Source organism: Bidens hawaiensis, unplaced genomic scaffold (assembly GCF_021521415.1).
Source record: "Bidens hawaiensis isolate Kalapana, Puna unplaced genomic scaffold, B.hawaiensis_p1.1 tig00008946_1, whole genome shotgun sequence".
In the NCBI taxonomy this organism is placed as follows: Eukaryota; Viridiplantae; Streptophyta; class Magnoliopsida; order Asterales; family Asteraceae; genus Bidens; species Bidens hawaiensis.
In genome coordinates, this window is record NW_027491650.1 from 553,433 (window position 1) to 579,854 (window position 26,422).

At 34.9% G+C, this 26,422-nt stretch overlaps 1 protein-coding gene and 1 pseudogene across 2 annotated transcripts in view; both read left to right on the forward strand.

Annotated features, from left to right (window-relative positions):
* Positions 1-25,544, forward strand: part of LOC143530448 (large ribosomal subunit protein uL22y-like) — an 81,132-nt gene extending 55,588 nt beyond the window's left edge. The window contains exons 3-8 of the mRNA XM_077025985.1: positions 23,082-23,118; positions 24,035-24,075; positions 24,205-24,435; positions 24,683-24,785; positions 24,877-24,944; positions 25,497-25,544. Coding sequence (XP_076882100.1) covers positions 23,082-23,118; positions 24,035-24,075; positions 24,205-24,435; positions 24,683-24,785; positions 24,877-24,944; positions 25,497-25,544 — 528 coding nt within the window. The remainder of the gene's footprint in view (positions 1-23,081; positions 23,119-24,034; positions 24,076-24,204; positions 24,436-24,682; positions 24,786-24,876; positions 24,945-25,496) is intronic.
* LOC143530470 (uncharacterized) lies at positions 1,213-17,784 on the forward strand (annotated as a pseudogene). Its single transcript, XR_013134858.1, has 21 exons — positions 1,213-1,423; positions 8,858-8,943; positions 9,033-9,134; positions 9,229-9,335; positions 9,429-9,529; positions 9,602-9,689; positions 10,112-10,200; positions 10,901-11,040; positions 11,145-11,298; positions 11,864-11,999; positions 12,100-12,196; positions 13,117-13,246; positions 13,335-13,394; positions 13,486-13,604; positions 14,319-14,443; positions 15,029-15,235; positions 15,336-15,478; positions 16,187-16,316; positions 16,467-16,549; positions 16,696-16,781; positions 17,562-17,784. The product of XR_013134858.1 is annotated as an uncharacterized LOC143530470 (transcript).
* Positions 25,545-26,422: the final 878 nt, after the last annotated feature.

Here is a 26,422-nt window from a genome sequence, read left to right on the forward strand (position 1 = left end):
ATCATATAATTAAGCAGTTACCAATGTCGTGCCAAAATTAAGGACCCTAGGGTCAAATATGCATGACTCCTATTTTATAATTTTAGTACGTCACATCACATCAATCACCTAATTTCTCTGGAAATGGGAAAATTATAAGATTATTCATTTTAAAAAGACTTTTATTTTAACGTAAATCGGGGATAAATAATTTTATCTTTAGTGTATTGACCGATAATAATCTCAAATAATCTTATATTTTTGTGTATTCAACGATAATAATCTTACATTTAAAAATCACTATCAACGGTCAAACCTTTCAACTATTTTTGTATCAATGGTTTTTCGTTAAAAAACACATGATGTCGTTAAGTTTTTTTCGAGTTTCAAGCCGATGCTATAGGTTTTTGATCAGAAGAAGGATACGGGTCGACTGATGTAAAACTTATCTCGAAACGGTGATTCAAATAGCTTGGTCTCTGTTAATTAGAAATTCAAACACCCGTATTGAAACACTGTTTCATCGTTTATTAAATAAATGAACACAAACATAAACAAACTTCCCGCCGAATAATTGACCAACAATTCACCTAACTTTCGATTCTTTACGCTCCTACCCAGTGTTGTAAAAATCGCAAGTCGCTAGTCGGACGGTGGGGACTAACGATTAATCAGATCCGACTTTATTGTATAACTTTCAATTTTATATATAACGACACACATTTTTATATGCAATTTTCAGTTTTATACACACATAAACACATTTTGGTCGGAAATTCGTTGGAATCTTGCTAGAAACCGCTAGTTTTTGATGGAATCTCGCGAAAAACTACTGATTTTGGTCGAAATCTCGCCAAAAATCGCAGATTTTGGTAGGAATCTCGCCAAAAACCACAGAGTTTGATCAAAATATCGTCAGAAACCACCGATTTTTACCGGATTTGACCATTGACCGATTAACCCAAAATTAATAAGTGAAGTGGAGAACAACGATTAATACCCTGTCAGGGTTTTTCTAACTATGTACTACCCACCTCGCATTCTCATAAATTTCCCACTATAAATACCCCAAACGATCGATTAACACTTTACACTCTTTCATTTCAAATCCCGCCGGCTTCTTCTTCCTCTTCTTACTCTTCAAAACCTCCAGATCTCAATCGATTATTATTAACTAATTAATTATTAAGGCTTTAAATTATTATTATTATTATTATTATTATTATTATTATTAATGTTTAGGTTAAGCTCCGGCGATAAAGCCGGATTGAAGCTACTGTTAGCCCTAGCGGTTACGTACGGATTGATGTCAATGGAGGCGTATTACGTTATGCAGATGAAGTTCATCACGCCGTTAGGTTTTGACGCTCCGGTCGATCGCTTTTTCGAAGCACGAGCCGTTGAGCATATTCGTGTCTTGGCGCATGAAATTGACGGTCGTCAAGTATATATTTTCACTCCTATCTGATTAATTGTTTATATATTATATATATATTATTGTAGTGTAGATGCGAATTGTCTAATTGCGTGATTGAAGTTATGTGTTTAGTTAAAACGGTAGTGTGATTTGATTTACGATAAGCTCGGGCTTGGCTCGTTTTGATTTACGAGTGAAGAAACACTAAGTGACCCCGGCAGATTACGGATAATCTTAGGGTCAAGTAGATGTTTCCCACGAGGGTTAGGTCCGGCAAAGATGGTTATTCTTCTGATGACCTGCAAAACAGACACCGTGAGCTCGTCACTGAGAAGGGGGGGTACCTCCTTGTGACCACCCTCCGGCGTGAGAATCAGACTAGATTGCTCTGAATACAAGTGTATATTAAGAGAAATAGCTAGAGCAGATAAGATATGTGATGGTATAAGATAGTATATGAGAGTATATGATGATCATACCGTTCCAATGTGTTGGAGTATTTATAGCCGAAGGTAGGTTTCTAAGCAGGTACAACCAGCTATATAATATTCCTTTTCTACCATCTGTGGGCTACGCACGTGCCATGCTGGTGGTTGGTGGGTAGGCAGCGGCTGATAGTGACATGGCCGGCTGTGTACTATTCCTTTTCCACCAACTGCAGGCTATGTACGTGCCACGATGAGGGTTGGTGAGTAGGCAGCGGCTGATAGTGACATTAAGTACTAGAGCGTGCTGCTCGTCGTACTGTTGTCAGTGAGCTGTCACCCTGTGACTGGTTCATGGGCTGCTTTGGTCAGATCTTGTCTATTTTGTCCATACCTTGGCAGGTATAGTACAAAAGATCCTCCAGAAGCGTACGGACTGGCTCATTTGGGCGGGAGTATTCCCGCCTTGCTCATTCCTTCTTCAGGTGACATTACTGAATTATTGAGAGTTAGTGCCTTGTGCGTGTAGCCTTGCTATTAGTGCGGGTAGCCTTCCCTGATGGCTTGTATCCGCAGCTGCGGGAACAGGCGGGGTACTTCACAATTGGGAGGCTTTTCCTGCGGGAACAGCTGGCGTACTGCGCGTAAGGTCTTCATCTCTCTGAGCATGGTGGGTCCTGCGGAACCAGTTGGTCTTTGCGCAGACGTCCCTCTTCAAGGTGAGTCTTGCGGGTCCAACTGGGCCCTGCTGGGACCTACCTCTTCAAGTCCCCCCAGTCCAATGTTCTTCTCATGAATTGTTAATAAGTGAGGTGAACTTTTGGACTTAAGCAAAGGGTTTTGAAAAGGGTTTTTAGTTTTAAAGTTTTCCGAGAGGATTCTTCCCGCGGTTTTCCTAATGTCACGTGCAGAAATTCCCGACTTTTCTGCTTGATCTTTGGGTATGATGCGGGTAGGTGTGTAACCTCCTCGCAAGTCAGGAGCGTTGAGTTTCACTTGTGTAGATTCTCCATGAGGTTTTGGTAGTTTTAGACAGTGATCAATTATGTTAAACAACCAATTCCATCTTGGAGCTTCAAACAATCTAGTTCTCAACGTTCCCGCTATGCGGAGATGTTATTTCTCTTTCCACAAGCATGGCCCAAAATATCCTTCTTGGTTTTAATTCCCTGCAAGTGCTAAGTATCTGAAGGGTTTCGCCTTGACACTGTACCCGCACTCGTCTTATAGTTACTTGACTTCCAAGGTATTATTGGCTTCAATTCCCTGCAGGTGCTAAGTATGTGAAGGGTTTCGCCTTGACACTGTACCCGCATTTGTCTTACGGTTTCTTGGTTACCAAGGTATTCTTGGCTTCAATTCCTTGCAGGTGCTAAGTATGTGAAGGGTTTCGCCTTGACACTGTACCCGCACTTGTCTTATGGTTTCTTGGTTACCAAGGTAAGGGGGTATATTCCCTCTTATTTTTGAATCTTTGTTTCACGCATATTTTAGTTTAACTTAGCAATTTCTTGAGTAGTTTGGATAAGTTAACCTTTCAACGTGGCAGATGATAGGTTAAAGTTTTGCTCTCTTTCGTGATTGTGCGGGTAAGACCGTCACTTTCACTTGGCTAAACTTTACCTATATCTGACCTGCGTGAAGGTTTTCCTCATCTTTTCTTTAGAAATTTTCTAAGTGTTTTAAATAAGTTAACCTTTCGACGCGCGGTTGTCAATAGGTTGATGTTCAGTTTCCTCTATCATGATTGTGCGGGTAGGACCGTCACTTTCATTTAGTGGGATGACCAAACTTTACCTATAACTGACCTGCGTGAAGGTTTTCCTCATATTTTCCTTATAAATTTTTGTCGTTTCTTGTGTTTATGCGGGTTTTGCCGCCTTCCACACGCAACGACTTACTTCCCCACTTATTTATGCGGTGAATACCGGCATATCAGTGTTTTGAATAAGTTAACCTTTCGACGCGTGGTTGTCAATAGGTTAATGTTTAGTTTCCTCTATCATGATTGTGCGGGTAGGACCGTCACTTTCATTTAGTGGGATGACCAAACTTCATCTATAACTGACCTGCGTGAAGGTTTTCCTCATCTTTTCAGAAATTTTCTAAGTGTTTTGAATAAGTTAACCTTTCGACGCGTGGTTGTCAATAGGTTAATGTTCAGTTTCCTCTATCATGATTGTGCGGGTAGGACCGTCACTTTCATTTAGTGGGATGACCAAACTTCACCTATAACTGACCTGCGTGAAGGTTTTCCTCATCCTTAGAAATTTTTACTGTTTTTTGTGTTTATGCGGGTTTTGCCGCCTTCCACACGCAACGACTTACTTCTTTCCATATTTATGCGGTGAATACCGGCATATCAGTCTGGAAAGTTCATAAGTATAAATGTAAGACCATCAGCGTCAATGTGATTTGGAGAATCATTTCCATTAGAAGTGGCTCTAGGCCTTTTCTTTACAAGTTTGGAATTGATCTACATGCAGCCTGTGTAATTGAGCTCCCTTCCATGTTCTTGGGATGGGGGTGTCATCGAGCCTTTCGAGCCGATATGCACCTGGTTCGGAATCTCGTTGTTTACGCAGTATGTAGTCTCCAACATTGAAGCTGCAGTTTCATCCGTGTTTTCCCCAACTGGGGTTCTACACGCATTAGCCTGCTTAGCGTCCATTACGCCACGAGATGAGTGAGTTTCCCATTTCTGACGAATGCTTCGACGACGTCCTTCAAGGCTACGCATTCCTCCGTGGTGTGGCCTTTTGTCCTGTGGAAGTCACAGGATTTGCTTTGATCAGCATTTGGACGCTGTCGGATTATTGGAGCCTCTGGCCATGGGAGCCTCTCAGTGGCAAATATCTCGGTGACGCTTTTGGTGAGTGGCGTCCATCTGGAGTTCCGGTTCGACGACTGCATGTTATCCTTTCCGCCTAACCGAGGGTGCGAGCCGGATGAGGTGCCAAAGTTTACCCTTGACTGCCAAATACCAAGCTTCCTCTTTTTGTTTTGCCGGGCGGTCCGGACGTTGTTTTCTTTAGTCCTCTGCGTGTAGAGGTTTGTACTCTGGGGAAGATCCCTACCCAGTTGCTTCTCCGTTTCGGCAAAGCGCTTGGCCGCCGTCATGATGGCATCCCATGTGGATGGCATGCCGTCTTTACCCGTCAACGTGCGGATAAGCTCTGGTATTCGGCGCCCTGGATGAAAGCAGCGCGGACAAGATCTTCGCTAATAGTGCCCAGACTTAGCTTCTTTGAATTGAAGCGCGTGATGAAGTCTAGTAAAGACTCATCTTCCTCTCGGATGCAGTTGAGGATCGTCCATTGCTCTTCGGTATACTCTTTGTTGACTGAAGTGTTGGCTAAACTTTTGCTGGAAGTCTGCCCAATCGTAGATGTGGTGGACCGGTAGACGGTCGAACCACGCTCTGGCTGCCCCAACAAGCGTCATTTGGAACATGTAACACCACGTGGGTTCCGTCCAATTGCTGACGGTTGCCCCCGCTATGAATCTGTTCAAATGATCGTCTGGGTCAGATATACCATCATATGTGTCTATGTTGGACATTTGTTTGGCACTTTTCGGGGCAATTGCTTCCGCAATGTCCCTTGCAAATTTGGACGTTCCCGCATTTGCAACAGTTGGTTTGAAGGTTTTAGAGAAGTCACGTGGGTTTCCACCCGCGTTTTTTGGTTTAAAGGTATCTCCAAAATTTCTTCTGTGGAAATCTGCTTGTTTACGCTTCCCTTTCGCCCTATGGCGCGGGTTTGCGTCACTGTCAGATTCTTCCCAATCTTTATCATACTCGCACTCATTACTCATGTTGAGCTGTTGTCGAGTGCTTCCGAATTCGTCAGCCTGTTGGAGTGAACGTAAGCGTTCATCCAACTCAGCTTGGAATTCCTTCTGACGTGCTTCCACCCACGCTTTAACTTGATCAAGTGTTTGGCGGGGGAGCCTCGTCTGTTGTCTCTCCAACTGGGTATCGGTGAATCCTAGGGGAGGATTATTTACTGCACTGGCCCCGGCTTGGGTAACCGGGGTAGTGTTGGTAAAAATTGTGTTCTCGCCGGTGTTCCCCCCAGTAGCTGGGGTTGTGGTTACCGGAGTTTCTTAGTCACTCGTTGGCCTTGGCACCGGAGTAACCTTAACCATCTTTCCAGAGGTTTTGAAAAAATTAAAAAAGAATTAGTTCTAGCTTTTATGCACGGATGGCGCCAATGAAGAAACACTAAGTTACCCCGACAGATTACGGATAATCTTAGGGATAAGTAGATGTTTCTCACGAGGGTTAGGTCCGGCAAAGATGGTTATTCTTCTGATGACCTGCAAAACAGACACCGTGAGCTCCTCACTAAGGGGGGGTACCTCCTTGTGACCACCCTCCGGCGTGAGAATCAGACTAGATTGCTCTGAATACAAGTGTATATTAAGAGAAATAGCTAGAGCAGATAAGATATGTGATGGTATAAGATAGTATATGAGAGTATATGATAAGATGATGATACCGTTCCAAGGTGTTGGAGTATTTATAGCCGAAGGTAGGTTTCCAAGCAGGTACAGCCAGCTGTATAATATTCATTTTCTACCAACTGTGGGCTACGCACGTGCCGTGCTGGTGGTTGGTGGGTAGGCAGCGGCTGATAGTGACATGGCCGGCTGTGTACTATTCCTTTTCCACCAACTGCAGGCTATGTACGTGCCACGATGAGGGTTGGTGAGTAGGCAGCGGCTGATAGTGACATTAAGTACTAGAGCGTGCTGCTCGTCGTACTGTTGTCAGTGAGCTGTCACCCTGTGATTGGTTCATGGGCTGCTTTGGTCAGATCTTGTCTATTTTGTCCATACCTTGGCAGGTATAGTACAAAAGATCCTCCAGAAGCGTACGGACTGGCTCATTTGGGCGGGAGTATTCCCGCCTTGCTCATTCCTTCTTCAGGTGACATTACTGAATTATTGAGAGTTAGTGCCTTGTGCGTGTAGCCTTGTTATTAGTGCGGGTAGCCTTCCCTGATGGCTTGTATCCGCAGCTGCGGGAACAGGCGGGGTACTTCACAATTGGGAGGCTTTTCCTGCGGGAACAACTTGCGTACTGCGCGTAAGGTCTTCATCTCTCTGAGCATGGTGGGTCCTGTGGAACCAGTTGGTCTTTGCGCAGACGTCCCTCTTCAAGGTGGGTCTTGCGGGTCCAACTGGGCTCTGCTGGGACCTACCTCTTCAAGGTGAGTCTTGCGGGTCCAACGGGTGTGATTTGATTTACGATAAGCTCGAGCTTGGCTCGTTTTGATTTACGAGAGTTTGAGCTTGGCTATGGCTCGGTCTGACTAGTTTATTTTGTTTTTAATTAATTAATTTCTATACATTTTTTATTATTTTATTTATTTATGATATACATCTATATATATTTTTAATTGTAATTTTTTATATAACGTAATATATACTATTTAGTTATTTTTATCATAATTTTATATATTTTTAATTTTATATATTATATTATTATAACTTTTATATACATTTTGCACACGAATTTGGTTGATTGTCTATAGATTATTGTAGTGTAGATGTGAATTGTGTGGTTAAGTGATTGAAGCTGTGTATGTGCTTGTTTGTGGTGATTGGAATTGGTAGGGTATGGTGTTGTTCACGAGAACGAGCTTGAGCCCGGCTTGTTTCAAGCTCTTTTTCTAAGTTCGAGTTCGGTTCGTGAATCGTTTTTCCAAGTTTGATTTGGCTCTGGCTTGACTTGTTAATTTTATTTTTTAATTAATTACTATACATTTTTAATTATTTTATTTGAATTATTTATATATATTTTAATTGTAGCTTTTTATATAACATAATATATGCTATTTAGTCATTTTTATCATAATTTGATATATTTTTTAATTTTATACATTATATTTAATAACTTTATATATATTTTAATATAATTTTATATGCATTTTATTTTTTTATATATAATATGCCTATATATATATATATTATCATATATTTAATACAATTTTATTTAACATAGTTTTATATACTTTTTATATTTTATATATATAATATGTGTGTGTAAATATTATCATATATTTAACACATTAATTAAATTTTCTTATAAATAATAGGCTTGTTTAGGCTCATGAGCCAGAGCGAGCTTGATAAGTGAAGCTTGGGCTTAAGAATGCTAATTAAAGAAGCTTATTTTAAGGCTTGAGCTCGATTCGAGCTTTTAATGAGCTGACGTTGAGTAGCTCACGACCTGGACCCTAATGGTTACTGCATCTGATATTAACTGATGGGGCTCTCAGTTGATCTCTTATGGCGTTTTGGTGGTTTCCGTGTGTAAAATTGCCATCATTACCCTATACTTTGGAACTTTTGTGTTTTTAAGTCCTCAACTTTGTGTTTTTCTTTTTTTGGTTGATAATGTAATGATTTTGGTTTAAGTTGAGAGTGTGTATGAGTTTGCAGGTCAGTAATAAAAATAAAAAGTATAATCAACATATGATTACACTGGTGAGTGGAATGCGCATGTCAGCACATAGGCTAGCCTTAATTTTCACTATTTGACCAATTTATGCCACTGCCTTATGTAGTTGTGCATAGTCTAAGAATATTAAGTGGTGTACTTTGATGTGAATCGCAGCTGCAAAATCACCAACCACCATAGTCTTCTTTATCATGCTCATTTAGTATATCTAGTTGATGATGTCATACCATGCTGGACCACCTCACCAACTCATTTAATGAAAAAAAGAAGAAAAGAATGCTGAACGTAAAGAAAGTTTATGTTTTTTAATCGGTCACGTCAAATCTTTTTGTTTACGCTTAATACTCAACTTATATTCTGAGACAATTTATTACAAACTTTTTTGGTCCCCACTGGTGCACATGCTGTTTAGTTGTTATGAGTGACGGAACCAACTCACCTAGTAACAGTTAACATCCTATGAACATGTAACATGGGTAGGCAACAATACACAAATTATTTTAGTTGTGTAAAAAAGTCACGTGAGTTATTTGTTTTTAATAGATCTTTTTATGTGATTGATGATAGGAAGGGCGCCAAGGTTTACATGATGCTGCTAAATATACAAGGACACAATTGGAAATGTTGAAGGATCGTGCTGGATCTAATGTAAGGTTGGTATACACATACATGTTTTTTGTTTAATGTTTTTCAAAGTAAACATACAACTAACAATACAATATGTTTTGTTTTATTGTTACAGGATTGAAATTGAGGAAAATATAGCTAATGGGTCTTTCAATATGATGTTTTTAGGTCACAGCTTATCTCTTGGATACAGGAATCATACAAACATAGTAATGAGGTACTTCAATGTAATGTTCGTCGGTCATTGCATTAGTTGATGGTTTAATTAACAATAAATGGGTTTAATGACTTAAATCTTGGCTAATTTGCAGGGTTTCATCATCAGAGTCAAAAGATACAGACCCTGCCATTTTATTGAATGCACACTTTGATAGCCCCCCTGGTTCACCAGGGGCCAGCGACTGTGGTTCATGTGTTGGTAAGCTTCATTTTTACAATTTGCCTTATTTTTATTGTATATTCATCTTCTATATTTTACATAATTTCATCATTTTTTTTAAATTTCTTGCAGCATCGATATTGGAGGTGGCAAGGATGACAATTGATTCTGGGTGGGCACCTCCTAAACCGCTTATATTTCTGTTCAATGGCGCAGAAGAACTTTTTATGCTTGTAAGTGATTTGTCATTTTACATGTTACGTGCAAATTCTTTATTATTAGCCATTAATTTGCTTATTTCTCAGGGTTCACATGGATTTATAACAACACATAAATGGCGTAATACAATCGGAGCCTTCATCAATTTGGAAGCTTCTGGAGCAGGAGGGCTTGGTAAGTAGTTGAAGTCTATTTAGCTACTTATATGAAAATATAAATGGCGTATGTGCCTTCTAATAATGCCAAACATTAAAACTAATATTGCTTTCTTTATATGTTTATGAGAAGTTTCTCCCTTTTGCAGTACATGTTTTACCAACCAAATTGTAAACGTTTTTTTTCCTTTCAAACTGAATAACTTCATATAATAATCTAAAGTTAGAATACATAAGGATTAAATAGGTATTTGGTTTTTGTTAATATTTTTATAAAACTGATTGATTTAAGTAAATAGGTGAGAAGCATGACAATTTTATCTTTTGTTTAGCTGAGTTTCCTTAACATGGCCCCTTTCTGTATGTCTATGTTCTGGTGTTATTATGTTTATGTTCTGGTGTTATTATGTTCTCCAGAAATTATATCTGTTGAAATTACAGATTTTGTCTGCCAATCTGGACCGGGGTCTTGGCCTTCACAAGTTTATGCTCAATCAGCTATACATCCTATGGGCAATAGTGCAGCACAGGTTTTTTCAATTCTCTATTGCTTCAATCATATTTACAAATATTTATGTAGATCAAAATTTTTTGTTTTGATTTATAAATATATATTATGTTATTTTCTTTAGCTTTGAACTGGTTACGTGAATCATTTTATTAAAACATGCTGCAAGAGACAGTGAAGCTGTAATAATCAGATAATCAAACTAGATGAGTGCTTGACAAAATCTGACAGAAAAGGACATTCTTTTGTATAGTTAATTTTTTTAAAAACTTGAAATATAACAAATTATTCTCTATCATCCACAATAATGTCATTCATTAATGATTCCAGCAATTATTATTTTTTCCTGATGTTATTCTTAACAATAAGAAAGGTAGTTAAACATTTTCTAAAATAAAGTTTTATACTTAAGGGTAAGTCATTCATTTTACTCTTCGCTTGTATATATATATATATATATATTTATAAGTTTGGTTGCAACTGATTTTCTGAAATTGATTATACGACACCTAAATAATCAGATAATTTGGCTCAGAATCACTTCATCAAAACACGAAAAAAATCCCGATTTTTGCCGTGTGAATCACAATGATCAGATTATAAGTTTCATAACACAAATTATTGTCAGGATTTTCATTTCCCATAGGCCATTTTCAGTATCTATGAAGCTGTTTCTATTTATCAAGTCAACTTATCTTTACTGTTTTTTTACTTGCATGCAGGATATTTTTGGCATTGTTCCTGGCGATACTGATTACAGAATGTTTGCCACTGATTTTGGGAGCATTCCTGGACTAGACATTATCTTTGTCCAACGGGGTTATTTTTACCATACCTCTACTGATTCGGTAGAAAGATTATTGTATGAATTACCACTGCTACTTTGGTACAGTTCACTAATTTACAATTTATGACCACTTTATTCATGTAAATTCTCTAATTCATGCACGTTTTTTTATTAACTAGACCTGGAAGCATTCAAGCCCGTGGAGATAACTTATTTAGTGTGGTTAAAGCCTTCACTAACTCATCAAAGCTTCAAAATGCTCACGATCGTGGACTTGCTGAAGAACATGATGATGGACATCCTATGTTTTTTGATTATTTGTCATGGTTCCTGGTATGTTACAACTAAAACTTTCCCAATAATCCTTAGAGTTGGTACATTGAGTTGTGTTTTTATCTCTAAGTCAAATACTTTCCTTTTTTACTATAGGAAAACGGGCATACGTTTTCTGTTATTATATTCAAAGATCTAGATTATTATTGTAATACTATTGTTTCTTTAATCAACAGATCATAATTAATGCACTCACTGTTTAAGGGGTGTTTGGGATTCCTTATTTGCACCTCCTTATACCTTATATAAGGAGTTTTTCATAAGTTACTCAATTCTAACTTATGAAAAATTCCTTTTCCTTCTTTAAAAGGTTTAATAAGTTATATTATCCAAACACTATTTTAACTTACAAAAGTTAATAAGTTATAAGGAGGTAAAAATAAGGAAACCCAAACAGCCCCGTAGTAAAGAATTGGACAACATGTGTTGGCACATCAATCCTAACTGACCTGTTCTAAAAATAACCCATTTAAAGACTAACCCTTTTTGAAATGTTAGTCTACACTCCCATCTTGCTTATTATTAAATATCTGTTGATTTTCTAAAGCTTATTATTTTTAATCAGGTTTACTATTCTAGGAGGCAAGGGATGATATTTCATAGTATACCTGTAGCAATGTATCTACTTATTCCATTTTTTCTGCGGTTTTCAAAGCACGGTCTATTATGCTCGTTTGCTGCTTTATTTGACTTCATGAAAGGTAGTCACTTCTGCATGTTTAAGCAGTTATTGTTTTCAGATTAACATCAACATATAAGATTGTCATTTGATCAATTGTTTATGTGATCTGGGAATTGCAGGAACTTTGTTTCATGTTATCGGGTTCATCCTCGGAATTATATTGCCGATTATATTTTCTATCTTGAGATTGTTGTTTACTGGACAGTCAATGAATTGGTGAGGCAGATAATTTCTTGAAGTTACTATCTTGCACAAGTTACTAATTGGTAGAGGTGGCAAAATAGGTGGTTCGTGTAAGGGGGTCAAAACAGGTTGGGTACGGTACTTGGGTTATTATTCTTTTTTGTCAATTTTTTTCTCAAGTTTTGTTTAATTACCGTGTCAAGCATGATTACAAAATTTAAAGTTCGTCTGTAATAATATAACCTTTATAGGGTGTGAATTTTTGACATGACAATCTAACACAAAGTCTGCGGGCTTGGGCTTGGTATAAACGGGTTGGTCAGTTTTGAATCGAAGCTGCTAACCTTTGTCATGTTTGGGCTAACTGATGGGTTCATGGATTGACCTGTTTAACCATTTATCTTTTAATTTTTTTCTTAAAATGTGTTTATGTTATAAATTAATTCGCTTGGCTATCTATTGCCAAATTTTAGAACTAAAAAGGTAATGGACTTAAGATTTTTATAATTAAAATGTAATTGATTTATATAAATTTGTTTTTTTGTTGTTGAAAAAGTATAAATTTAAAGCATTAATATGTGAACGATAAAAAATAATAAATTTTTGGGTCAAACGGGCCGTGTTTGGGTCAACCCGTGAATATGCCAGTTTCACTCTTTCTAATAAAACGATTTAGGATAATAGGAGATTCTGCGCGTTGAAAGTATACTTTGGCCAGCTTTCGACTCGTTTCACGCATCCGTTCGACATGCTTAGCCCATTTTTAAAGCTATTTATGAATTTACTCATTTGATCCTTTAAAAGCCTGATCTGACCCATTCATAAGTAGCTAGGATGAGTTTACCACCTCTACTAATGGGATTTGAGTTTAGTAGTTGCAAATGTTCAACCCTTATCTACTTATGTTTTCATATCTGACCTATTTTAATTATTTAATCTGTTCCCAAATGTAGGTTTGCTCATCCTTGCTTGGCGTATTTGATGTTTATACCATGCTCACTTGCTGGGATGTTATTTCCAAGAGTTTGTTGGAATTTCTTTCCTATCTCTCAAGATCGTTATATTCTCAAATCATCAAAAAAGGTTTGCTTTTTATCATTTTTCTAATTATTTATTTTATTATGTTTTTTTTTTTGTGAATTATGGTTTACTTATTTATTTTGTTTCACAGGAACTTGTGGAGGAAGCTCGGTATTGGGGTGCATTTGGCTTATATGCTTCTATCAGTATGGTGTGTATTAATATATTATTACAATTCGTTTTATTCTATGGCATAATTGTTTTTTTCAGATTGGTAAAGCTAATACAACCTTTTAAAACAGGCCTATTTCTCTTTTGGATTAAGTGGAGGTTTCTTGACTTTGTCATTAGCTGCGTTTATGGTTCCCGCATGGATTTTGTATCGTTTATCTGTCAAGTATTATGGTACTGAATCACAAAGGTAATGCACTGGCTTCTGAGTTTCATTTTTGTCCTTGTTTTCTAAAGGTGGCAATTTTCACCCATTTCCTTACGCATGAGTCAATTGGGTTATTTTTCTCCAAAACATATAAAATGAGAAAATAATAATAATAATAATAATAACAAAAATAGAAACTGGTCAAACATGCTGACCATCACACAATTTGTATACTCATGGTCCATGAACTTACAACATAAGTCCATGGGCCTTATTTTTGCAAAAGGTCCCCTTAATAAACTCATGTGACTTAATCATGCCAAAAAGGACTTTTATGCACACATCAAGTCTAAGGAGTAAGGACTTATGTGTGAATCAAGTAAAAGTCCTAATGATTTTCCACAATAACTAAAGATTATTAATTTATTATTTCAAGGCCTAAAGTCACTTTTTTAAGACTTTATGCAATTTTCAATTTGTGATGCCAAAGAACACATCAAACTTTTTTGACACACTGATTACTTGTAACAAAACTAAGTTTTCGGGAAAAAAAAACATGTCAGGTCAACCCAACAGGACTTGTACCAATAGTTACCTGCTCATTTTTTCTTTGAGTCAGCCATCTATTATCAACTTGAATAAGCTCAAATGACAGTTGATTTAATGTATTTTCCTACTATATAGTTTAGTAATATTTAGTGCTGGTGTTATGTGTGTTTTATGACTTTGATGTCTAACTTTAATTTGTTTTGACAGGCCGGCAGCATTATTAGTTGTACCTTCGATACCCTGCCTTCTGCATTCTGTCTATTTTTCTGGGTTTTTAGCTCAGTTTTTAATTGAGAAAATGGGTATGATGGGCTCGCTTCCACCTCCTCATGGTTAGTACCAAAAAACTGGTAAATTTATTTATGTACAAACCTGGCTTCTGCTATTCCTCAAAACTAAATTTCATAATTTTGAATAAATGTTTTAGAGTAAAAGTATATCTGCTTTTATATATGCCAATTGTGGGCTGATCAAAACTTGTATATTTTTAGCCATTAGTGTTTCAATTGTTATCACACAATTTTTTTAGTGAAATGCGAACTTTTTATGACAAAAGCTTCTTAGTTTGACCAACTTATTTCCATAGTTACAAATCACCTTATAGAAATAAACTAACTTGTTTAAATATTTTTTAACCAAAAACAACCTTCTGTAGTTGTTAACTACTGTCTAATAGCTATGGTTTGCGTTTCCCATTTATTATTTATAAGACAATAATTTAGTTCTTTGAGTAAAATGATTCAAGAGGTTGCGCATGTTAAAAATCGTGTGTGGGTGGTGTTCAATCCTTTTGACCCGTTCGCCCAGTTTTTTCTAACGTGGACCGTTTTAAGATAAAACACATACAAATCGGCCCATTTAACATGTTAAGCATTTATCCAAAGATTACTAAGATATTCTTGTTTTGACGGTTACAGGGTATTACATTCCTGATGTTATAGTGGCAGCAACTATTGGAGCAGTGACTGGTGTGTGTGTGGGACCCATTTTACCGGTTAGGCCGATCATCCATTGTGCAGTTCTTGCTGCATACCAGTGTGATTGCCTTGGCCCTCACATCACAGTTTTTTCCATACAGCTACGATGCACCAAAACGTGTCATTCTACAGCATACTGTTGTTACAGCAGGTATAAAATATATCTCTACTTTAAGTGCCGCCTTTCTTTTGTCCTGTATGCTGTACATCTCTCTTATAACAACTTTTAATTCCTCTGATTTAATAGATTCATTCAGGAAATATTAAAGATACCAGTTACGACTTGTCTGTAGTGGACTCCAATTCATTATCTTACCTTTTCAAACATGCTCCTGAAGTTGCAAAAGAGCTGCATGTGGATTCAGATTTTTCATTTGAGAAGATTGGATGGTAACAACTCTTAAAACAGTAATTTTATTTTTTCAAATTAGAGGTGAAAAGTTGGGGAGGTTGAATTTACAGTTTTCGGTATGGTATGGGTTGGGCCAGGTTGCAAAGTTTATATCTTTTAATAATCTAATTCTTTTTAGATGTTATTATCCATTTGAACATTTAGAGGTAAAGACATAACCAAAAACACCTTTTTCTCCAAATGGCCCGAAACTTCTTTTTGTCTAGGTCCAACCTAAGCAGTTAACGCGGAAAAATATCGGATATCGGCCAAGGACAGATATCTGAGATATCAGTTATCGCGGTGGGATATCGGTAATTTTAATATCATGTAAAATTCATATATATAGCAATTTACCATTAATAATCCAGTATACTCTCCTACCATTAACAAATTAACCTTTTGCAACTTGCAAAACACTAACAATCGTAGCAAATAGGAACTGAAGACTTAAAACACTGATATCGGGAATATCGGTGATATATCGGTCAATATCGTCGATATTATCAGTACCGATATTTTACCAAGGGACTGATAACCGATGTATCACCGATATAATGGGATATGTCGGCGATATCGGTTGCATAGGGTCAAACGTGTTTGTTTTCTTTTTAGCCAGTTATTATTTTATTTTACCCATTTGAACTGTTAAGAGATTAAAACCATAACATGTAACACCTACTGATCATGGCTGTTCATTCTGTCAGGGAATATATCCGTTGTCTTTCTTGTTTTTACGAAGCTTAAAAGACGAAATCACGAGACATTACAAATATTTTCCTCACATGTCAACTACTAAGCAGGAGACCATAGAGTTCACTTGGAATTTTCTTTAGGGTAAGTGAAAGTAACTAGTTTCAACCCTCGTATATTTTTAACTAATTTGTTTGACTTGGACATGTTTGCCCTGTTATACAGTTAAAATAAAACTCAAATTATTTAATAGAATGGTTAAATGACGGTTTTCTGTTATTTGTTTATGTTCAGTTCCTTGAAGGAGGTATGGGTTTCCGTCCTCAACATAACGGGCCCCATTTCTGGTTGGTCATTTGCAAACAGTACCCTTCCAGGTGAATTAACTGTCATCATATTGAAAACTTTGGCCCGTTATCTAGTTTTATATGGAATTGTTTTGACTATTAGTCGAATTATTTGATTGGTGTGTAGATAATAACCGAAATTAATTGCCGATTCTAATTTTTTACGTTTTTTGCAGCCCCTGAAATTGTTAAAGGTGCTCCTCCATCATACATATGTAGATTAAGCGGTGTAGCAAATGAAAATTGGACCTTTTGGTTGGAGGTAAAATTTTATTTAGCTGTACTGTTAGCACTTAAAACCATTGATCACTAAAATATATCGGGTATGCGATTGGTTTTTAAGAAATTTCCGTGTTTAGGATAGGTATGGAATCAAGTGATATCCACTCGATTACCCAAGCCAATTTACCTGATTCAAAAACTGAATATATTTTTAATATTCTATATAGTCTTATAAAACATTATAAGTAATAAGTTAAGCGATCGATTACGCGGATCAGTTTACCTGAATCAAATACTGAATTTATTTTTAATATGGCAAATTGGAAATAAATAATCCCATTTTGTGTATTGACCGATAATAACCCCATCTTTAAAAATCTCTGCCAACGGTCCAACCTTTCGACTATTTTTCTGTCAATGGACCTCTGTTATTTTCCGAATTTCAAACTGATGTTTTATGGCTTTTTATATAATCTTATAGAGCATTATAAGTAATAAGTTAAATTTTTAGAAAGTTGAAATTAGTTATATAATTTTTTGGAGTGTAATCGAGCATTTAATAACAAGTCAGTTTTTGAGGCAAGTTGAAGATCAGATTTTGGGTAATAGTCACATCCCGACGGGTAATCTTAAACACAATTTTTTTTGTCAAAATTATATATTCTTGAAATAGCATAGGTTTTGCAAGTCTATTACTTTTACTTATAAATCTGTGAAGCTAATTACCCAACAAAAGGACGAGAAGCAATTTTGGGTCGACCCGACCATGCTTTAGCTAATTACCCAACAGCCCGTTTAATTTGTATCTTTTAATTTGCAGACCGATGGTCCAGGAGATGTACGTATTGATGTTGGTGTTTTAGAACAATATTTAATGGACTCGATGAAGACATTAAGAGGTCGTTTCCCCGAGTGGGTGGATACCATCACGCTTTCAAGTTTTTTGTCGACGTATATCTTCTAGTCTAAATACCGTACTTTGATTTATTCATTTTACAGACATTGTATTTCGGCACTGTTAAATGTTTTCATGATTAGTGTTCTTTATAAGATGAACATGCAAAATTAACCACTTGATTGGTTAAAAGATAAAAGTGGTGGTTTATAGAAATTTATTGCTAAACATAAGTGTGGGAAGAAATTACAAAAATAAAGATTTTTCATTTACATGATCAAAAAACCTCTTGAAAACTATTATGTTTTCAAGTATCATGTAACTAAAATAATTTTATTTAATTCTTATTTCAAGCATCTCATATTAATAATATTAGTGTTTTAAAAACTGATTCAAACCATTCGGTTAAACCGGTTAATCCGTATTTAGCATAGTGAGTCATACGAAGGTTATGTTATTAATTTAGATCTAACTAATTTAATGAATTACTCTTAAAGGTTCACATCAAACTAGTTCAAACTAGTGCTAGTTGATGAGAGTTATTTTGGAAACAGACTAAAGTCAAATTCATTTGGGGTATTCTCTCAATTCCTGGTAATTTAAGCCTGATATTTTTGGCTGGTTTGCTACAAAATTGAACGGACGGTTTTTTTTCTAAAATACCGGTTTTTACCGGCAACCTGGTTTTAAGTCTGAGAAATTTTTGATATTTTTGGCCCATTATTTTTTCAAAATTACTTTTAACCGAGCAATTAACATTGAAACGTATAAACTTTAGGACTATTTTTTTTTAAGTGAGTGCTTTTGTATTATTTTCTTTAATATGGATTAACTTTTGGATTTGGATTATTTTTTATTATGGAATGATTTACTTTTGGCTTATTTTTGGAGTTCAAGTTGCATTTATAGGTAATTATAAAATAAACTATTCAATCGGTTGAATCTCCTGGTATAACCTGGTTCAACCGGTTGTACCATTTTTAGCTCAAACTGGTACGAGTAAAAAACCGGTTTTTAAAACATTGTTAATAATAGTTAAACTGCATGTTTTATTAATTTGATCATCTTTAAATATTACAGATTTAGTCCATGTAGTTTGCCAAATTATTGTGTTTCGTTTTCGTTTTCTTTGTTGGTTTGATAATGCATGAGTGAAATGAACGGTGTAGCACCTTAGGCAAACCCTACATCTACATTGATCTATTTTATTCACATGAGATATATCTAGTCATAAGTAAAGTACCGTCTTAAATATCACCGATGTGTTTTGGGCGTATTGGTTGTGGGACGAGATACGAATTCCATGCTTGCTTGAGTGAGAGCAATCTAAATATATAACATTCTGGGAATGGGGACAAATGCTACATTTGCTTGCTTGAGTAAAGCTCCAGCATGTGCTCAAACTAACATTGTTGATTGGTATGGGGACAAATGCTACATTTGGTTAAACTATACATTAAATGATTAATGCAAGAAAAAATTAAGAATTCGATTTGGTTTACGGTTTCAAATCATTTTTGTATATATATATATTTTTTTGTTTTCTTGCATCCTGTTATCCATAGTACATAGCCTAAGATTATGTGTCGTCGTACAGCTTAAAAAATGGATAACGCTTTGCAACTTAGGCAATGGATTTTAACTAATCCACCCTTTAACAAGCTTGTTGTGTTTAAAAAAAAAACAAATTAAATAAATTTAAAAAGTGTGATTGGTTGGCTTCGATGGATCCCATCTCATTGTTAGAATATCAGTGTTAATGTGTTTGCTCCCTTTGATAATGATGGTGGTGTTGTGGTTTGGCAGAGCATCCTTTGTAAAGTGTGTGTGAGGTGGTATGGGAGTCACCCCACACACAACCTAATTTCTTATCAATATTAAACCATAACATTTATTTATGTGTGCGTAAAACCAAAAGCGAACCTAAAACCGAATTAACCGACTTGATAATAAGTTATTTTTGTACCCTCGGTTAACCGAAATTTACCAAATCGAACCACTCAAATTTCATATATTTATGGCTTTTATACATGTATTTCATGTTTATACCACAATTTCGTGTATTTATACATCGATTTCATGTATTTATATCCTCATTTTTTGTATTTATACATCCATTTATATCCTCATTTCTTGAGCTTATACCTTCATTTCCGATATTTATCTTTATGCATCCATTTCATGTATTTCTATCTTCATTTTAAATATTTATCTCTACGCATCCATTTCATGTATTTCTACGTAAAAAGTTTTAGCCCAAGTTTGATTTTGGTTATTAACCAAACCATACCGAAAACTGAAAAACTAACTGAATTAACCGACAATCGATAACCAGTTATTTTTTGTACCCTTGGATAACCGAAATGAACCAGTCTGAACCTATCAATTTTTAATATATTTATGGCTTTTATACAAGTATTTCATGTGTTTATAAGACAATTTTGTGTATTTATACATCCTTTATATGTATTTATATCTCCATTTCACAAACTTATACCTTCATATCATATATTTATCTTTATGCATCCATTTCATATATTTCTATTTTATACGCAAAAACTTTAAGCCCAAGTTTGATTTCGGTTATTATCCGAAATTAACCAAACCGTACCAAAACCAAAAAACTAACCGAACTGACCAAACCGTACACACTAGAGGTGTACAAAAAACCCGGTTTGGAACCGGTTTTAGGCAAACCATACCGAACATGTTTGGGTTTAAAACCGGTTTCACCCAAACCGGTTACCAAACCGTTGGTTTCAGGACCGGCTCCCCTTAAGATCTACCAAACCCTCCATTTCACAAACTTATACCTTCATATCATATATTTATCTTTATGCATCCATTTCATATATTTCTATTTTCTACGCAAAAACTTTAAGCCCAAGTATGATTTCGGTTATTATCCGAAATTAACCAAACCGTACCAAAACCAAAAAACTAACCGAACTGACCGAACCGTACACACTAGAGGTGTACAAAAAACCCGGTTTGGGACCGGTTTTAGGCAAACCATACCGAACATGTTTGGGTTTAAAACCGGTTTCACCCAAACCGGTTACCAAACCGTCGGTTTCAGGACCGGCTCCCCTTAAGATCTACCAAACCGGTTTTAAACAGAACTGGTTTGAGAAAAAACCGGTTTAAAACCGGCTAAAACCGGTTAATAAACCGAACCGAACCGACATGACCAGGCCGGCCTATCTTGTGTCTAAACCGGTTTATAAACCGAACCGGTATAAATCAAACTGGTTTTGACCAGCCGTTGACCAAACAGGTTTGTTACACCTCTAGTACTCACCCATCTAATCTAACTAATATATTAAAGCAACACAATTTTGTCCACATGTCCTTCACCTTGGTTGTCCACATAGACTTCCATGTCATCAACCTTCCATAAATCTAATTTCCACATATTAACAATAAAATTTTAATCAATGATATTGACTTTTATATTTTTGTAACTTATTAATGTAATTATGATATTAATTATTCTAATTATTGTTAAAATTAAAACACTTATTAAATTTACTAGGTTTAAATTGTTCATCGTTTTTTCTTTAACAGACACATGCTTCGTTCAAAAATCATAACGCTCCCCATCGTTTGTAACCAGATTTTTCGCCTCATCTATAACCGGTTCTTCATGATTTGTCGGTTTTATAATCAAAACAACATCAAATATGTTAATCGTTTGCAATTATCAGGTATGATTTATATTTTAGTGTGTAATCGATATTTGTAAAGAACAACAAATTGATTCACTGTTATTGGATTTAGGGTTTAACTGCATGATTTTTTATACTAACGGTTAATAGATTTGATATTTAATCTATTCATATTAATTGATTTATGTTTTAATCTATTTAGGGTTTAAAGGTATGATTTTTTTTAAATTATCGGTTAAATCGATATGATATTTAATATGTTAGTTACTTAAAATTATGTTTTTATATTGTGACTTTTTGTTTCTAATACGCATTTTTTTTTCAAGTTTCACTAATATTAATTTATTTTGATGATCTATCAATTTAAAAATTGAAAATCTTATTATATATGGATAGGAACCTAACTGTTATAATAATTACAAATATTAGTTTATTATATTTAACACATTCCTTCATTTGGTATAATGTTAGTCAAACAATAGTAATTGATTTAACGAGCATTTATCAATCAATAAACACAAAAAAATAAATCATAATTCATTTTAAAAATTTTAAATCTTTCAATTTATAGTAGCTGACTTTATTTAAATATGTTAAGTTTAAAAGTTTAAACACTTAATCAATTAACTTTATAAATTTAAAAACAAATGTTTATATCTTATAAATTGTTTAAATGCTCTTTTAAAACTCTTAAATTTTTGAAATAAATGTTTGTTTTACAGGTTTGACTAACTCATTAGGTTTTAAACGGTTTCACCATAAAATAAATATTTCTCAAAATACAATGAAAACTTTCATTACTATTCATTCAAAATTATTTATAGAAATTATTAAAATCAAAATCCTTTGAAACAACTTATACATGCAATCTAATTAGAAAAATATTTAATTTGTAATTAATTCAAATACGGGTTTCATTATTATTAATCTTGCAGTAATTTAAGATATAAATTGGGGTATTATTTAAAATTGTAACTAATTTTAGGTGTTGTATTCATAGGTTTTGACATTTTACTGGTTTAAAATTGTTTTGGATAACATAAACACCATCAAGGTATGATTTCTTCAATTACGTCTATGTAAAGTTTTTCTTTTTATTAATTAATTTCCTTATCACTAAGTGTTTATTGTTTATCTAATGTATCTGTGCTGAAATTTACACAATGTTTATTTTTGTTATATTTAAGTAATTGTGTATGAGGGATGTCATTTTGGATGTTGATTTAATCAGACAATTAACTTTCAATTAATATGCGTTTTTTGTTATCATGTTATAAGTTATAAAGATGTTTTAACTTTTTATTTATCTTTGTTAGTATTTGTATGATTTTATATTTGAATTAAAGTAACAATTTAATGTCTCATAATTTATATAAAGGTATCATTTTTTTATATATATATATGACATTTGTATTTTACTAAATTTATAATATACACATATATATTACGTTTTAAATATGTTTTACCCGTGTGTAACACGGGCACTATCCTAGTCCTGGTTAACAATAAATCAAGTATAAATCGAAAAAAGAAAGCCCAAAGATTTTCCAAATAGCCCATTAACAACCCAATTACAAACCCAGCCCAATAACAACTAACAACCCACCATCGTTATATTTAATTATTTATAACCACCACTTAGGGTTTCATCCTTCATTGAAACACCAGCAGCCGCAGCAATAATGGTACTTCTCGTGTTACATTTTGTATTATAATTATAATAATCTGATAATTAACAACAATTTGTAATGGATTATGTTGTTAATTATTTATTTAGGTGAAATACTCAAAGGAGCCTGATAATCCTACAAAGTGTAAGTCGATATTTATTTATTACATATTCGATTCGTGTTTGTATAAATTGTTATGATATGTTGAATGTGCGTGTTGTATGTCGTGTTTTATAAGCAGCGATTTGAGCATTTAGAATAATAATAATAATAATTGATTTTAAATTCTCTCTCAACTTACCAGATACTGGATGATGTTTGAAAACGTTATAATGTCTAGAGCAGAGCAGAGCTGAGCTGAGCTAAGCCCGAGCTTGACTCGCTTAACTTAGACAGAGCTTGAGGTCCGTGTGGCTCATTCGATCTCTATTGCTAAAGCTTGAGCTCGGCAGTGAGGAGTTTTCTAAGCTCTAGCGTGGCTTGTTCTCGGCTTAATTTTTATGCATGTACAATTGCGCGCGTGTTTATTTATTTTTATATATATAATTTTATATATAAATTAATTTAGTTATGTTTTTGTAACTATATATATATTTATTAAATGCTATATAAGTAATAGGCTTGTTAAGGCTCGCGAGCCGGTTTGAGCTTGATAAGTGAATCTCGGACTCGTTTAAGCTTGGCTCGATTGAGCTATTTTACGAGTCGATCTGGAGTAGGTTTTGAGCAGTTCAGCTTGTTTGCAACACTAATGTCTCTTAGTTATACATCACTAATTTATTTTACATGTTTTTTAAATTAACAAGTTTAATTAATTGACCGTTTTACATTTTTGTTAATTAATAATTAACTGATTGAATTTTGAGATTATGCTAGCTTTTATTGGGTAACATTTACAAATAGGGGTTTAGGTTTGTAACAATGTTTTTCCCTGGCAAGGGCATTGATTTTACTTTTTAGATTTATTTTACCAAGATGCATATGAAATATATTTATTTTTCGCAATGATCTATTTTGGTCGTTTTTCTTGGTTTTGAATTTTTTTCCTTTTATTTTACAGCCTGCAAAGCTAGAGGTTCGGATCTCAGATGTCATTTCAAGGTACTTTCTCAATTTTATTATGATTTTCAAAGAGTGGTGTATGCGTGCACCACTGCACCTGTATATAGTGTAAAATATTTATGTAATAGACGGTAATTAATTTTTAAAAGCTTGTTTACAATCTTGTAGAACACGAGAGAAACCGCTCATGCCATAAGAAAGTTGCCTTTGATCAAGGCAAAGAGATACCTGGAGGATGTTCTGGCCCACAAACAGGCTATACCATTCACCCGTTTTTGCAGGGGTGTTGGGCGTACAGCTCAGGCGAAAAACAGGCACTCTAATGGTCAAGGTCGGTGGCCTGCCAAGTCAGCTAAATTCATCTTGGATTTACTCAAAAATGCTGAAAGCAATGCTGAGGTATCCTGTTTTAAAACCTTTTGCTTTTATTTAAAATAATTGTATGCATTCAAATAAACATATCTTTTAATAGTGTGTTTTTGTGTTTGCACATTTATTTAGTGATGAGTTGTTTTTTTAATCACTTTTATTTTATGATTTTACTCATACCAAACTATTTGTGATAATTTATAACATGAATCCAAAAGTTTGTTATTTATTGGAATTTGACATAAAAACATAATAATTGTTATTGTTTTGAATGAAGGTTAAAGGATTGGATGTTGATGTGCTCTTCATTTCTCACATTCAAGTAAACCAAGCTCAGAAACAAAGGCGTAGAACATACCGAGCTCATGGGCGAATCAACCGTAAGTATCCGTGATTTTATTTTGAGGAAATTTAGGTTAGATGTGTTATATATAGATATATTTTTAACTGGTTGGAAAATTTGTTTTACAGCTTATATGTCATCTCCCTGTCACATTGAGTTGACTTTGTCTGAAAAGGAAGAGCCTGTGAAGAAAGAGGTAACCCCATACCCTGGGCTCCTAATTTTCACATTTTTATAATCGTTCTTTTATTGTAATTGGATCCTTTTATTTTATGAATATTTTAATTAAAAATTTATATATATTAAAAAAGTATAATTTAATAATCGCTCAAATTCTTATGTTACATTTTAATATTTTAATCTATTTTCATTAGTCATATTACTAATAATGGTAAAATTGTTTCATTCTTTTGTTTAAGTAAAATTGTTTTTAGGAAATAAATTTTTAGTCTTGCACAACAAAAATCTTACTTTACACCATCATTTCATTCTTTTGTTTAAGCGTTTATAAGTGAAACACCAGTTGATTATACTAATATAATAAAAGCGTTTATAACTGTATCAAATGTTATCGTGATTTTTTAGTCTCAGTTAAAGGTCACTTGAATCCAGCAGAGGGTTGTTTTTCACATTTATTGTTATTTTTAATTACCTTTTTTCATCTATTGCTATTTTTATAATAGTATCTTTATTCGGGATTCTTTAAGATAAGTATAAAGTATCTAATGCGGGTTCTCTGTTGCTGCAGGCGGAATCGCAACTGGCAACCAGTGGAAAGACAAAGAAGTCTGCTTAGTTCATGTCATAGTAAGATGTAGGTTTTGACCAGAAACAGTTTTGAACTATTTTTGTCATGTGTTTCGAAGACAAATCTTTGTTGGACACCTTCGTTTTTGTGGCGAGTATAATCGATTGTTGGATGTTTTCTTTTGTTGTCAGATGAAAGATGTTCTGATTGCCTGCTTTGTTCATCAAATCATAGTATTTCGTATTGATTAATTCGTTCAAGTAGCGGGCCTGGATTGAATGATTGATCTGTTCGTTCTACATGCGTACTGTAGGATTCGATCACTTGACCTTAGGTTCATTTAGAGGTGCATCGATCACTTGACCTTAGGTTCATTTAGAGGTGCACAAACTGGGTATTCTCATAAACTGGAACCGGGTAGGAACCGGAACCGGGTATAGTCAACAAAAGTCAAAAACAGGTCTGCGTATGAACTGGTTTCGGGTATAGTCGGGTATTTGACCGGTTCCATTGGGTTTTTTTCGGGTTTCGGGTAGGGTACGACAGGGTTTTGATCGGGGATTGGCGGAACCCGTGTTGGTTCTGGGTACAGTTTCAGAGGAAAACCCAAAACCCGGTCCATACCCGCGGGTAGGGTCGGGTCCAGTTTCGGGTAGGAACCATCGGGTCGTGTCCGGAACCGGTTGTTTTGTGCACCTCTAGGTTCATTGAATTGAATTTTGGTAAATTAAATCAGGTTTTTTTAATCTAAAAATTTAAAGTTTTAGTTTAGTTTTAACACCGAAATGCATAGCAAACATTTGAAGAAAACTTGTTCCAAATTTATTTATCTGGTCATTATTATTCATAACGTTTTAAAGGTGAATTATTATAGTATGTGTGTATTTTTTTTGGGTTATTGTTTTTTTAGATGGCCATATTATGTT